The sequence below is a fragment of the Marmota flaviventris genome, chromosome 1 (genome assembly GCF_047511675.1).
Source record: "Marmota flaviventris isolate mMarFla1 chromosome 1, mMarFla1.hap1, whole genome shotgun sequence".
In the NCBI taxonomy this organism is placed as follows: Eukaryota; Metazoa; Chordata; class Mammalia; order Rodentia; family Sciuridae; genus Marmota; species Marmota flaviventris.
This window is the reverse complement of record NC_092498.1, coordinates 89,359,840-89,375,987: the sequence shown is the minus strand read 5'-3', so window position 1 is coordinate 89,375,987 and position 16,148 is coordinate 89,359,840. Positions and strand designations below refer to the sequence as shown.

Genomic DNA, 16,148 nt, shown 5'->3' with positions numbered 1-16,148 from the left:
ACAGTCCTAGGGCCTAAAATCCAACATCAACTTGTCGTCAGGGTTATTTCTTGAGGCCTATCCCCTGGGCTCCATCCTCCCTTGGTCCTTCCGTCTTCCCTCTGTACGTATCTAGGGCCTAATCATTTCTTCTTATAAAGACATCAACCACATAGGACTAGCGCCCCCCATAATGACCCAGTTTCAACTTCACTGTCTGTTTAAAGACCCTATCACCAAAAACAGTCACCTTCTGAGGGACCAGAGACCAAGACTTCAGCATCTGAATTTGGGGGACACCAGCACCTGAATTTGGGGGACACACTTCAGCTCACAACATGTATACTGTTACTTACGTGTGGTTTTCTTTAAACTGACGTTACATGTTCTAAACTTTCTCTTAAAAGGAAAGTATTCCTGTCACAGGAGAGCAGGGAGTTGAAACTCTACCCTGGCTCTTGTGTTCCAGCGCAAGAAAATTGGAAGTCAGACACCAAAAGTCATGCAAGAGACCTTTATTATAAGTGAACGTAAAGAGAAAGTGAGGTGAAAGTAAAGTAAGAGCAGAGTGAGGCTCAAGCAGAGAGTACTCTCGGGAGAGAGAGTGAGCCGTCTCTGAGCAGAGAATGACAAGGAGACAACGCTGTCTCCAAGTTTATTACTGTTCGATGTTTACCAGGAGACCTGGGGCCACCTGCTGCGCTCTTTGCCGATCAGGTGTTCAACTCCTCCTTCACGTCAGGAGGTGGGGTCTTTGAACTTAGTTTGTCCTCTCCAGAACTGTCATGGTGGCCTTCCTATTTAGGGGGACTTCATCTACAAGTCAATCCCATGATAATGTGGACACTGGAGTCAGTAACTGATCAGAAGTTACCTTAGTGCCCCTGGGCTACTAAAGGAATCTCCCTTCCCAGACAAATGGAGACACTCACAGCCATAATTTCTAGCTTCACATCAACATCAATGGACCCTGTCAAGAGTTAGTCCCATTAATCCTTTTCTTTTGGCATATTTTCCCATTAGCTCCTTTGCTTCTGTTTATTTGCTACAAATTAACTACCACCCTTTGCTTTCTTATCCACTTTGAAAGTAGTTTAAAGAAGACCCTAAAGAAATTTAAAGGACATTTTGTGACATTACTGTGCATTTCACTGCCCATTGTTAGCTACTACCTAACATACCCAAGCACTAAAACAACAAAACCTTGGGTTTGATTGCTTATTAAATCACATAAAGGAAACACAAAACCAGAAATGTATGCATGTAACTAAAATCTTCTTGTACCCACTGGAACCTCCTCCACGGAGCACAGGTACTGCACTTGGGAAGCCACCATACCACCCTATGGTCTCCCAAGGAAATCACTGCAACACGGCAGACAGCTTATCATTGCTAGCCTCCACTGCTTTAGCTGACTGGGCTCTCTGAGAAGGCTCCTCGAGCGCTCAGAGGGTACATGTGTGTAAAGCAGGGAGGGGCAGAGCTGCAGCAAACGACACGATGCTTAATCCAGGGGACCCCGTGTCCCAGGTCCAAAAACACTTCATGGATATGCAATAATAAAGAAGAGCACAGGACAGATTTAGCTCAGGTAAGAGATTACATATGGCAGACAGTCACACCTTCAAGGGACCAGGGATCAAGTCAAATATGTGATCAGTCAAAGGGAGGGAAGAGGCCCCTCCATGGAGAGCAAGGTGAAATTGGGGCAAAGAGAAAACTTCACTTATTCATACAGTCATTAATAAATATGAATTAAACCCCTCCCTGTGCCCAGTGTATGGGTGTCATGGATGTAGCCGAAGTTTTTCTGCTTTTTGTTTTGTTTTTGCAGTTCCAGGGATGGAACCCAGGGCTTCACATGTGCTAGGCAAGTGCTCTACCACTGAGCCGATACATCCTAGGCCAACCGTGCATTAAACACCGTAAAAGTGTGCCTTCTTGGAGAGAGAGGAGTGGGGACAGGCAGAGGGCAGCAGAGGGGTGGGGGGAGAAAGACAATGAGCACAGAAATGTTTTTTTAAAAGTCAGATTTAAATAGGGTGGGGGGGGAAAGCACAGAAATAGAGAAGATTTTGGTGCAGATATTACATTTTTTTCCAAAGTTCATCAAGTAAGATTGCTTATGTTGTACTATTTCAGCAAATATCTGACAGGAGAAGGTGTGAGCTATGCAGAGACTTGCAGGAGGAGCACTCCAGCCAGTGCAAAGGCCCTGAGATGGCATCCAGCCCAGTGGGCTTGTGAAATAGGAAGGCCAGAGGGGAACGGAGAATCTGAGAAAACAAGAGCCCATCCCTGTAGGCCTGTGGCCAAGAGAAATACTTTACCTTCTACTCTAACTGGGAACCCTTTGGAGGGTTTTGGGCAGAGGAGAGACAAGATTTTGTCTCTTTCAGGGTCCTTCTGGCTCTTACATTGAGGGTAGACTGCAGAGGGACAATCAGGGCAGCGGGAGACTGGTACAGCAACCATCAGTGATCCAAGTCAAATGCAGCTTGACTGCAAGTGTGTGAGTGTGAGTGTGTGTGTGTGTGTGTGTGTGTGTGCTACATTTTCCTGGCTCTGGAAGTTTCTACCATATCGGAATGGAACAATGAAGCAAGAGAAGTGCAGGAATGTGTTCTTCTTCCAGACACACAGCTGGCTCCTTGGGGTGCAATAACTTTAAGGTGTCAAGGGAAAAAGTCAATCTTGTCAGTGTGGGAAGGCCAGAAGTTATCCTTCCAGAACTCTGGGGAGAAGCTAGATGATATCATAGGTTCCATTCTTGTCCACAGATTTTCTGCAAGTCATCCTGACTACACACCACTGTGTTCCCGTGAGCGGGAACATTCCCCCTGAGCATCGCATGGGAGCCCTGCTCTCCCGCCTGAGTGTGAGTGGTGGTCGAGACCCTCACAAAGGACTCTTTAAAAACCATGCTGGAGTTACAAGCAAAAAGGTCATTAAAATAAGTACCCAGTTATTATAAGTATCTGTGTGTTGGCGTCACATCACGGTGACGAAATACCTGAAATAAACAACTTACAGGGAAGAGAGGTTTGTTTTGGCTCAAAGCTACAGTTTCAGTCTGTAGCCACTTGGACCTCTTACTTTGAGCCTGTGGTAGCACAGAGCATCATGACAGGAGCACATGACAGTGGAGGTCTGTTCGCCTTGCAGCATCTGGAAAGCAGAGTAAAAAGATGGGCCAGGGTTCCATATCCCCTTTGAGTGCACACCCTCAATGACCTAGCTTCCTCCACTCAAGCCCCCTTCCTAAGGTTCCACTACTTACCCTTAACACCACAGGCAAGCAACCAAGCCCTCAACACCTGGGCCTCGGGGGGACCTTCAAGATCTAATCTATAGCAATCTACAGTCACTGAAAATGAAAAACAAATGCTTTTCCAAATACCATAGACAGGGATAAGCCAACAGAGCATGCAAAATAAATAAGCACTATAGTGCATGCTTGCCCAGTACCCAGAAAATACAATTTCTCCACCCCCACATTGACTTCAAACCAGATTTAGCCAAGATGGGCATTAGCCTTACTCACTCTTGGAAGTCCTTTTCATTCACCATCTCAGAAAATCAATGAACTACATGCTGAATCTTAGCAACGAGGTTGTGAGTGAAAAAGTAAACTCCCAAAAGATTACAGTGTTCATCAGCTTTCCATAGCTATGACACAATACTTGAGAAAATCAACTTAAAAGGAGGAAAACTTTGTTTTTGTTCCTATTTTCAGAGATTTCAGTTCATGGTCATTTTGTTCCATTGTTTTAGGACCATAGCAAGGCAGAACATCATGGAGGGGAGCACAGGGTAGAGCAGAGCTTCTCACTTCATGATAGCCAGGAAGCAAAGAGAGAGAGAGGAGGGGTCAGAGTCCCAACATCCCCTTCAGGGACACACCCCCAATGACCTAACTTTCTTCCATTAGGTCCTGCCTCCTAAAGGTTTCACCACAACCCAATAGAGCCACAGGCTGGTGACTAAATCTTCAACCCAGGGGTCTTTGGGGTACATTCAAGATCTAAGACATAGCAAAACACATCTACACACAGACAGCACAACATCTTTGTGTAAACTTAAAAACGTAAACCACCGGCATCATTACTTGTAGGGAAATACAGTTTCAGGAAAGCTTCATAAATATAAAATCAAGGGAGTGGAGGAGACTTGACTCAGGACAGCAGTAGGCAGGGGAACCCATACAGGTGAATACAGGTCATTGTCAGTGTGCTGGGTATCATGAGGGCCTTTGTTTCATATGTTCTATCATTTCTGTTGATTCTTTGGTTAATAAATAATGGCTTTGCAGAGACCAACAATGACAGGACGCCACGATCCAAGATGTATTATGTATAATCCTATGTATGTATTATGTATTAATCCCCTAATGTACAGAGGAAAAGGAGGGAAGAAAGTGGAAAATTCAATGGACATCATATTGCAAGGACAATTTAGATGTTCTCAACATCAGACAGCTTTCAGAGGAGAAAGGAGTGGGGGTGGGGTTGGTTTTTTTGTTTTGGGTTTTTGTTTTGTTTTGTTTTGTTTTGTTTTGGTGTGTGTGTAATCATACACAGCCCCATAGAGCTGTGGCTTGGTCCATCTATTAGTCAGTGAGTTCCTAAGTTTGTGTGAGTCTAACCACAAGGATTTATGAAGCCCCTGAATTCTGCCTGGTGCCCAGGCTGCATGAGGTATCTCACGGGACCTGGAAGAGGGAGGTGAGGCCTGCCACATGGCAATGGGGCAGAATTCCTAAAACAGTGTGAGGATAGAGGGGTGCCTCCTACAGGATGCTCTAGAAAAGGGACTGGCCAAATGGATCCCCTCCAACCCAAGGTTCCTTGAGGCAAGGGCAGAGCTGGGTATTTATCTGGACCAAAGGCTTTCCAGAGAATAAAAGCATGCATGCTTGTTCCCATAACCATGCCCTCTCCAGGGTCAAGATCTAACCAGGTGCAACATGTCTGTACCAGCTGGGTTGGGAAAATATTTTTTTAAAGTCCTTTTAGTGACTTCATCTGCAGAGTTTCCCAGTTGCCTGGCCACCAGCACCCAGAGGTCAGAATAAGTGGTTCAGCCAAGGCCTGAAAAAAAATCAACTTAAAGAAGGAGGAAATGTTTACTTTGGCTCATGGTTTCAGAGGTTTCAGTCCATGGTCACTTGGCTCTCTTGATCCTGGTCCTGTGGGTATTATGATTTAGATATGAGGTGCCCCCCCCCCCCGCAAAAAAAAAAAAAAAAAAAAAAAAGCTCATGTGAGAGACAATGCAAGAGAGTTCAGAGTGAAATGATTGGGTTATGAGAGCCTCCACCTAATCAGTGCATTAATCCCCTGATAGGGATCGACTATGGTGATTGTAGGCAGGTAGGGTGTGGATGGAGGAGGTAAGTCGGTGGGGGTGTGCCTTTGGGGTTTATATTTTGTTCATGATGAAGGAAGCTGTCTTTCTCTGCTTCCTGATTGTCATGTCCTGAGCTGCTTCCTCCTCCACACTCTTTCTCTGTGATGTTCTGCCTCACCTTGGGTCCAGAGCAAAGGAGTCAGCCATCTATGGACAGAGACCTCTGAAACCATGAGTCCCAAATACACTTTTCCTCCTCTGAAATTGCTCTTATTAGGTCTTTTGGTCACAGCAGGGGAAAAAAAAAAACTGACTAAAACAGTGGGAAAGATACGGTAGAACAGAACTGCTCACCTCATGGTGGCCAGGAGGAGAGGGGATGTGGACAAAATATACCCTTCAAGGACTTGCCCCCAGTGATCGACATGCTCCAACAAGGCCCTATCTCCTAAAGTTTGCACCACCTCCCAAGAGACTCAGCCCTCAGCATATAAGCCTTTGGGGTCATTCCAGATTCAAACCCTAAAACCTGGGCAACATGAAGGAACAGCTCATCCACACTTTCCCCCTAGCACATCAACCACCTTCTAGTCTCTGCTCCTGAGCAGTGTCCCTATGGCCACCAACAGAAGATTAGAGAAGGAAGGAGTCCCGGGTCCTGCCAGGATCCAGCAAGATGAGATGTGACAGCCTTTCTCTCAGCAGAACACCTCCAGACACTCAAGAGGAGAGCCCAGCGTCTACCCAGGTCTGTGCACAGGGGCCACCCAGGCAGAGGTAAGGGGGACAGAGGCATCTCCTGGGGCTTTGAGAATGAGTCTACTATGTCCAAGATGGATGTGTCATTCTCCTCCCCAGTGACAGTAAACTTCATGTGTCAGCTTGGTGAGGCCATAACACCTATTTGGTCAAATGCTGGTCTAGGCACCACTATAAAGGGAATTTTTAGATGAGATGAACATTTAAATCAGTAGACTTTGAGTGAAGTAGATTATCCTCCATAAGGGAGCTGAGGTCCTACTGGTCAAATTTGTGCATGAAGGTAAGTAATGATAATAACAGACCTCATAACCACCGAATAAAATAGGAATTCTTGAGTCCACATTTAAAGACAGGACTGTGGAAATTTCCTCCCAACATTTGAATGTTAACTAATAAATGTGGAAAGAATGACAAAATTAGCAATCAGTAGTTGGCAATCAGAATAATAAGAATAATCATTCATGCAAGTAAGAATTGTCAATGAATGCTAAAACTAGCAAATATGTGATATTTATAGAATCAAAGTATATCTCTGTAAGGTACTGCTGAATTACAAAGGGGGAAATATTTACTTCACAGTGGAGAAGTTTGGCCAGACAACATTAAACCAAGAATCAAAGTGACCATCACCAGAATGGTGGCAGTCAACATCATGGACCTCGTGCACTGAAAGAGACACAACACCACTTCTTGGGTATTCCTGCCTAAGTAACAACAATAAGGTCAAAGCAATGTCGTCATGACTTTCACAGGGTGAAGATTTATTTGTCCCTAGTGGCACTTCATATGACTAGGGACCCATTTCCCCACCACAGGTGAACTTGACCTCCTAACCCAAGATAGCAGCATCCACGTTCCCAGTGGCAAGATGGAACAGAGGGTGAAGAATAAACAGCAGAGTCCATGTGCACCGCATCTTAAGGAAATTTTCTGAAAGCCGGCAAGAAGATGTCTGCTTCCTCCCCTTTGGTCAGGGCTCACTCACTCACCTGGTCTGGCTGCAAAGGAGACTGGGAAATGTAGTCTTTGTTTAGGGCAGTTGTGTGCTCTGGCAAACAATCCTAGTACCATGAAAGAGTTGTGGATATATAACGGACAGGGGAAGGCAACTGGCCATCTCTGGCATGCGGCTGATCTTTTGTTCCAATCCATGTGTCTTTAACCTCCAGTTCTTCCTATTAGGATCTCGACTCAAGTCGCCCTGTGCACTACCCCACACACAGCATACCCACGTGTGCAAGAGCTCAGAGCCACCTCCTGCAGCCTTTGATCCTCTAACAGGCCTGGGTCTGTCTCCTTCCTGTACCTACCCACTACTTTAAGTCTTAAGGTCATTTCCTTTAGAAATCGCAGTTTCATTTGGAAATGTCTCCTAGTCTTTCTGCTGCCTAAGCTGCTGTGACCAGGATGGCCAACTTTTGTCCCTTTCCTTTATAGATAAGCAAATTAAAATGTCTCTGCTAAACAACCATGTCCCCTGACCTTACCCTTTATCAGAGTTGTGGGAAAAAGAATAGATTTTGAGTTTTTGAGCTTAGCTGGGAGCCACAGATAGGCCGCACTTCTGCACATGAGCCTAAGGAACGCTGATGGCCTAGAATGCATCAGGGGGAGAGGCTGTGCTCACAGATAAAGGATGCCAGCCATGGGTCACTTGTCACAGATTTCCTTCTCATCTTGCCTTTTTACTGTAGAAGAACAGAATGGCAACTTTAGCAGTTTAAAAGCTAACAGGCTATGGTTTTGATTGACACACAATCACTGTTTGACAATCAGAATAATAAGAATAACCTTTCATCCAAGCAAGAATTGTTGATGAATGCTAAAACTAGCAAATATGTAAGCTCTGCTTACTGACATTTAACCATAGAGGCTTGCAGTGGCTAACAGGTGGCTGTAACAGATAACTGCAGTAGCAGAAGCAGGGAACGATATAGTGGACCAGAACAGTCCCCCTTTAGGCTTAGAGCAGTAAAAAGTCCCTAAGCTGTATGAGCAAAGAGTCCCTAGGCTGTTGGCAAGCTTGTACCCATATAAAGAATGTAAGATGCAACCTCCAATAGAATTGCACCAACTCTCTTGCCTTGATGTACCCAAAACTTGCTTATGTATAAAAGTTAAAGCTCTGCTACACTCAGGACTCAGCCTTTGGGAATTATCCCTCTGGGCCTTTGCACCACTAATTAAGTTTTGCTTCTAAATCTGAATGTCCTGGCCCTCATTTCCTGCTATATGGCCACCACCCCAGCTCCACTCCTGTAAAGATGTGGGATTGGGAGGTTGGGAAAGCCACATCCTTTTGAGCCTATGTTATCATTGTGAAAGTGGCTCTCCAAGTCTGGCTTGGTATACATGAGACTTGATTCTCCTAATGTGGTGGAGTGGCAGGCTGGAGTGGGGGTACCACCCAGAGTGTAGAATCTGGGATTCTGTAACCAACAGCCTATATCATCTGTCTTCTTATTCCACTCTGGGACTTTGGGGGCTATGACTGGCAATTAGTCAACAGACTGAGTAAACTATGAATATTAGTATATGTGTGTGTTATCTGACCTCTGCCTCCAGGGCGGGCATTGAACAAGATCAGCCCTGGTGAAATAAACACCCAAAAAGGGGCAGAGGAGGCCAGAAGATGATGGATTCATGCATATCACAGTGAAGAGGGTAGAGAAGACATGGCAAGAAAGAGCCCAAGTCAGAAGTGCCCCCAAGGAGAGGTAGCAAGGGATAAAACTTTCCCTGGATGAACCAGGCAAGAAGTCCATCATGAGTCAGAGGTTCTCAGTGTGGAAGAGAGATGAGGGGCCCCTTCTCTCCTCAGAGGCTTGGGGACGGGTATGTGAAACCACCATACTGGACTCAGCCTCTCCCCAGCCTCCTACTCTTCCCAAACTGGTGTCCAAAAAGCAGCAGTCACCTGGGGACAGAGCTTACTAGAATTGGTGGTGGGAAGGTTGATTCCACAATTTCTAAGAACAAGTCCTTGCCCAGCTGCAGAAGATCCCACTAAGGAACTCATAGAAGAAGAAGAAGCCTGAAGCATTCAGGTGACAGCAGAATGACCCTTGGTGTGCAGTTGAGTCCTGCAGAGCCAGTTAGATGATACCACCACTGGGACACAAGCTATGTGTGCAGGAGGAAGGTATCACCTCCATCCCAGGGAGCTCGGGTCCTGGAGGAGGCGTCCACCAGAGGCCCAGGATGTTGACCCAGCAAGTTCTGGTTTCTCTCTCCTGTCCAGCAGAGGGCTCTCCTGCAGATGCCACAGGGAATGGAATGGAGGAGGCCAGGGGCTTCAGACAAGTAGGTTTGGAGAGAAGAAACAAAGCCAGCCATGTTCAACCCAAAAGGGATGCAGTTGAGGTTGGCTGCTGGCTAACCCACAGACTGCCAATCTGCTTCTCCCCAGACCATCTCCACTATGGAGATTAGGAAAGTGACATGCTTCCTTTCCCAGACTACCTTGCTGTTGATACAGGGTCACATGACATAACTGAAGTCTGTCAGAAGTCTTCTGGAGTAGTTTTTGCTTTCCTCCTAAGAGGGACAGAGATTAAGATAAAGTCCCTTTTGCCTTCATTTTCCTGCCTTAAATCTAAATCTAAGCATGGTGCCTGGAGCTATGGCATCCATTTTGCCACCCTGATAAAAGATTGAGTTAATTGCAGAGATGCTAGCTCTGTTACCATTGAGTCACTGAACCAATACCTGGCACTGTTATGAAACCTCAATGGAAAAAAATTGATGAAGCCACTACCGTTGAGTTTTGCATTGTTTGCATTCCTGATACATCCGGAAACCTTCCCCATACCCTATGTAGCAGCAATTTAGTGAACTGCTACATAAAAGGAGTCATGACCCATAAAAGTCCAACAAACCTGATTCCAAACAGAAGTCACATGAAGTTTTCTCCTCTAAAGATTCCTTCCCCCACAGTTTTACCAACATACCACAGTTTCCGTGCTGCTTAAAGTGAAACAAAATGTTTTATTAAGGCATGTAGAAAGCACACAGTATCTGCAGTGGCTATGTGGCAGGTGCACAGCAGAGCCATTCAATCGAGCCTGGCCCAGGACCAAAAGCCCCTGAAGACTCACTTCCCCACCACCTCACCCACAGCAGCCAATCCACTCTGCACACTAAGCTGCCCTGGGAGCGAGGCATGTGTTTGGATTCTCTGTGTCTTTTGCCCATGTTCAGGCCAGATGGCTTTCCATGAGCAGTCCTGACACTGAAGGAAGTCACAAGGGGTGCTTCCTTTCCTTAGCAATCCTCCTCCAGGGCAACTGTCTGTTGGCCACCTTGCAGAAACTAGCCCCTCGTTGGCTGCTTTGGGCAGAAACCTCATATTCCCTCACAACTCCCTATCAGGGCCTTATTTTTGCAATTCCTGGACCCTGCCTGCCAGGCCCCTACCTCCTCTGCCTGTTGATGGTTCCACCAGGAGCATGTCTAAAACTAACATATGCAGTGCCCCTCCAGACAAGTCAGAAGAGAGGAGCTGGGGTTTGTGTGTTGCTTGGAGCAAGTGTAAGCTGGGAAGTGTAGGGATGCTGAGGGGGGATGGGTGCTGAAACAAGCCTGTGCTAGATGGGGCAAGGGGACTCCTGTGCTTCCAGGTCCAGAGACAGCTGGTGCACCGAATGGACCAAGAGTCAGGACATCTGTGTTCTTGTTCCAACTCTGTTACCAGCTGTCTGTGTCTCTAGGCAACCACTGCCCTTAGTTTCCTGGATTGTGAAAAGTAGGGATTGGATAAGTATGTTCCATGCAATTTGGGAGACATACTTATTCTTAAAAATAAGTATTATTTTTGTTCATCAAAAAAGTCAATTTTGAAAGACTGTTCCAGCTCTAACCCTTTGGGAAAATAATATCCATAGGTCAATTTGTGCAAATCCTTTTACTTCTCAAAGCACTTTCATGTCAATGATTTTCTGCTCCTAGAACTTTCTTGAAGATTATTTAGATGAGGTCCCATTTCCCCTGCTCCACAGAGAGGGAATAAGGCCCAGATCAATGGAGCAGGGCTGAGGCCAGAATCCAGACCTTATCAGGGTTGCTGCAGCCAGCTCTGCAGCATATGCCCCATACAAAGGTGCAGGTGGTGGCAGGAGACGACAGCAGCAGGTAGGTGCTCAGGGGTGGGACCAAGTTGGCCTTAAGGAGGGGGCTTTCTTCTCCAACTGGTCTTCCCAGAAGTGGCATCTTGTTCTCAGAGTCCTTCCAGTGGGACAAGGAGCAACTTTTCAACCCAGAAGACACCTGTCTGCCATTTACTCACCTGTAGGAGAGCTTTTTCTAACCCACACAAAGGTTCCTCTGTGCTGGGAGCAGACTGGCTACTGGGCAGCCCCTCTTCTCACTTTGGAGCCAGAAAAATAGGTCTGCATCTGGGTTGCTGGATGACCTTGAAGACAGCCAGTTATACTTGAACTCCAGATAAACAACCCAAATATATTTAGGATAAGTATGTACTAGGCAATTTGGGAGACATACTTATTCTTTTTTTAAAAAAAATATTATTTTTATTCATCTAAAATTCAATTAACTGGACACCCTGTAGTTTTATTTGCTAAATCTGCAAAGGGGAGGCAGTGGTATGTTCAGGTCACCTCCTATCAGCTCATGAGAGCCAATTGCAAAATCTTTAGGAGTTTTATGAGTTGTTAAACCACTGGTAGCTTGAAATCAACCATGGTTGGATCATTCACACCACAGAAATTGCCTATCACTGCTAATCAGTGCTATTCTCTCTTTAGAGCTGGATTTGAAGCATTTACAACACACCACTATCTACTGGCTTCCTTGTCTCTGACATCCTGTGTAAAGACAGAAACCATGTCCAGGAGACTCTACAGTCCCTGGGAGTCAGATAGTTTAGTGTACTAGAAAAATGGAATTTTCCACTCCCAGGACCCTAGAACACAGGATGTTGGAAACTTAGAACTCTAAAGTGAGGATGTTAGAATCTCAGACTTTCAGAAAAGATGAGAGTGCTGAAAGCAGGGGCATTAGATGCTACCCATCCGTCCCTAGCACGTGGACAGGTGCTGGCCCTCCTGGCTCAGGGCCCAGACCTCTTGCGGGCCACGATGAAGCACATGCCGTTGTTGGGAGCATTGGTGGTGGAGTAGTTATGGGGGCTGTGCAGGAGTCGCTGGATGTCAAAGCCAGCGTCCAGCACCGCCTGCTCCACCTCCTCCTTCTTCATGGACACGCAGGAGAACTTGAACTTCCCCACCATGTAGGACGAGATGTTCAGCGTGACTGTGGTCACCAGGTGGCCGCCTGGCTTGAGCAGCGAGGCGAGGTTGCGGAGCGCAGCACGGTAGGCGTCGAGGCTGCAGCAGGCGCACTCCATGGCCAGCAGGGTGAGCACGCAGTCGGCAGGGGGCAGCACCACCGGGGCCAGCGGGTTGCTCAGGTTGGCATCGCACTTGAGCACACGTTTCACCCTGGCCCGCAGCTTCTCAGCCTTCTCCTGCCAGCCGCCACTGCGGAGAGAGGGTGGGGCTCAGGGAAGGCACGTCCAGGCTGTGAAGGGAACTCGCCTGCCCACACACGCACCCTGCGAACTGCAGATGGGGGAGTCCCTGAGTCCCTGTGTGACCGGTCAGTGGCTCTTCCACAATCTAGGCCTTGGTCCCCCAGCAGGAAAACGATGAGGGAGTGATAGGAACCTTCCAGTGAGCCCCCTTTATTTGATCCCCAGGAAGGAAGAAGAGCCCCAGGTGTGGGCTGGTGAATCAGCAAGGTGAGATGGAGGGATGAATTAAAGAATTAACTGCAGATGGATTTGTGGTATGGCTATTTTAAAAATACCGTGTGGGGAGATGAAAAGCAGATCCAGGAAGCTAACAGGGAGCAGATTATTTGGTTGACAGTTCAAAAGTTTGTAAAACTAAGCACAGATTATTTAGACATACATCACTATGTGATAAAAATTATTTTTGCAAAGCAAGGCAATGAGAAATACGTAATCCATATTAGTGATTCTCTCAGGTGGAGATGCAGGGAGCTAGGAGAGGAGAAGCATGGTTGAACCTTCACTGTGCCTAAGCTCAGGGTGGTGGTGGGCAAAGGCCTCTCATGGCAGGGGAGACAATAGAGGGAGGGAGGGAATGGGGAGGGAAGGAAGGGGGAGGGAGAGAAGAGGGAGAGAGGGAGGGAGGAGAAAGGAAAGAGAGAGGGCAGAAGGAAGGAAGGAGGGAGGGAGGGAGGGAGGAAGGGCCCTGTCACCTGGCCTTCAGTGGTCATACTTGGCTATGTCACACTTCAACACTCCTATGATCCTACAGCTCAGAGATCCATCTACTCTATCCCCACCCCAAGACATCTGGTCCCATTCCTGAGAGTCCTACTGTCCTCAAAATGTCAGGGACAACTGAGGCCAGAGAGCCCTCTGAGAAGGACATGGGGGGGGGGCAGCAGGGGACCCTCCCAAGCTGCATCCCCACCTGTTCCCTTCCAGCTCGCAGGCAAATTTCAGCACCGAGGTCCAGTCGTGGGCCCCTGGCTCCTTCCTCAGCCACTTCTCCAGCTCCTCCCGGTTGCGGTCAGTGAAGTCCGAGAGCGTGATGTCTGCAAAGGCCTCGCAGGCAGCCAGCACTTGGTAGATGGTGGGGCCTGAGCCAATGTCGATCAATGTGTCCCCCCGAAGACCCCCTGTGAGAGAGAGGGGGGTTAGGTAAGAGAAATGAAACCTAAAAGAGACAGAAGGGCCTGCAGGACACACGCCCTGGCCTTCCCCAAGGGGAAGCAGCACCCAGCACGAGGGTTTTTCTGGCTTGGCAGCTTCCAGCAGGTAAGACCCATACCACACACATGACATAAATTAATTTCCATTTACAGCTCAGAGCCACCTGTGGGGCAACTACTCCTGTTATTCCCATTTTACACATTAGAAATCTGACTCGGAGAAAAGGGTCAACAATTCGCCCCGTATCTTACTGGGAACTGGAACCCCAAGCCCTGTTCTGGAAAGAATTCAGGCGGCAGTGTCCCCAGGCAAGGGCCCTTTCAGTCTCAGACTCCCTGGACATCAGCCCCACCTAGGTGGGTTCCTTGATGGGGGCTGGAATGTGGGGCCAGCAAAGCGGGGAGCTGAGGAGGAGATGACCTGGGAAGACCCCCAATGAGTTGAGGCCCACTTGGAGCTGGAGGGAAGCGTGACTCCCAGCATTCCCTGCAGAGCCAGGCTGGAGCCGCCTCTCTGCTCTCTGAGGTCTGCTTTCCCCACCTGCCTTCTCTATCAGTCCTTGTAGCCTAGAAGTCCTCTCTTGCCCCTGGGCCACCAGGCAACTCTCTGTCCCTCACTTTTTTCCAGCCAAGTACCCATAGTGAGGACGCGACTGCACAAACCAAGAGGACATGGCCAAGCACCATGGGTCCACCTTACGGACGGTTCAGACAAGGGTGCTGGGCGGAGGGCCCTGCCAGCAGGTTAGTGACAGGGCTGAGACCCCATGCAGCACTTCCCAAGTAGGGCTGTCCTCACAGCCACAAGCAGGCCATGCATTCCAGGTATGGTGTCATCCCGAGGTCACCACAGTCCATTTGCCCTTGACTTTCTCAGGCCTCAGAGCAGGGCTGGACTTGGTGATAATCCGGAGAGGCTTCCCCACCCACCCCTCTCCTTGAGGCCTTCCAGGAGAGCAGTTTGGGAGCTACAGGGTGCTGGGTCCTCCCCTGCACATCCTGAGCCCTGGGCCTCACAGCTCCTCAGCTTCTCAGGCCTGTGGGAGACAGACCGGACCTCCAGGAATACAGTTGTCTGGAGAGGCCCAGGGTCCTACCCCACCCCACGTCTGCAGCCCTGAGAGGAGCCTGGACTCCCCAGGACACTCCTTCTCTGTCTCCCATCTGGGTCCCTGGAAAGAAGCTGAGGGGCGAGGGCCACCTCTGTTCACCTGGGCCAAAGGTCTTGTGGAGACACTCCAGGTTAAACTTGATCATCTCCGTCTCAGGCGACGGGCCATCCTCAAAGCTGTAGTAGGTGGCCAGGTAGTCCCTGGACAGGAAGTGCTTCTGGTACACATCACCCCCGGTGAAGCTGCCCTCCATGGTGACCCTCAGCTCCAATCCTTTTGCCTGCCTGCCTGCCTGCCCGAGTCTTATAAGGGCTCATCCCTCAGACTCCACCCCCAGAATTCCCGAATCGTCCCTTTGCCCCTCCCATGCTGGCCTGTCCATGAGTTTCCCCTTCTGGGAGGATGCAGAAGGGATGGGGACCCTCCTCACTCCACCACACTGGCATGCCCTACCTGACACTCTTCTAAATCCAGAGCCACGATGGCTGCAGCTGCTTCCTCTCGGAAGTGATGTGTGTCCGTCAGGGGCAACTGATGGTGCCAGCCCTGGGTGCAGCTCTCGCCCGCATGCACATGGGGCAGGTGTCAGACTACCGTTTCTCCATCTGTGTGCCCACTTCACTGGCTGTAAGAATCAAAGGCATCCCCCTGGGTCACAGATATCCTGGGCCTGAGCACAAAGGAAAGTCCCCACCTGGACACTGGAAGTCAGCAGGGCCCAGTGGCTCTCTCCAGGCCAGGCAATGGGCATTACGCCATGCAGCCCGGTCCCGGTGAGGATCAGAGTTCAGGCCCAGGGATGGGAGCAGAGCACTGGGGGAGCGCACGGGAAGATGAGAAGTTGCCTCTGGGTACATGAACCCCTGTACCTCAGTGTTCTTCCCTTTAAAATGGGAATGGGCTGTAAAATCTCCCCCAAACAGAGAAAAACTCAGCCTCCGTTTTTTTTTTTTGTTTTTTGTTTTTTTTTTTTTTGGACCAGGAAATGGCTCTGACTTGGCCACAAACCAGACTGAAATGAATCTGCCACCCTGGAGGTTTGGGCCTGCTGCCCTGGAAATGGGAGAGATAAGAATGTGTTCTTCTGACTTTAAGTAAACAAACAACTCCGACTCCCATAAACCCCAACAGCCTGCAGTCTCCACAGAGGCAGGATCAACCCAAGGTCACTCCCCCTGGCTTCCAAGAGAGGCCGGGGACCATAGCTGAGCAGGCAGGAAATTGCTGTGTTCAGATTACATAACC

At 48.5% G+C, this 16,148-nt stretch overlaps 1 protein-coding gene across 1 annotated transcript; it reads right to left on the bottom strand.

The window, feature by feature from the left end:
- Positions 1-10,057: 10,057 nt before the first annotated feature.
- Inmt (indolethylamine N-methyltransferase) lies at positions 10,058-15,170 on the bottom strand. Its single transcript, XM_027939593.2, has 3 exons — positions 15,003-15,170; positions 13,551-13,758; positions 10,058-12,587 (listed from the first exon to the last, which is right to left on the bottom strand). Exons 1-3 carry the CDS (start codon positions 15,154-15,156, stop codon positions 12,158-12,160), a joined length of 792 nt encoding a protein of 263 aa, XP_027795394.1. The 5' UTR covers positions 15,157-15,170; the 3' UTR covers positions 10,058-12,157.
- Between the last annotated feature and the right edge of the window lie 978 nt (positions 15,171-16,148).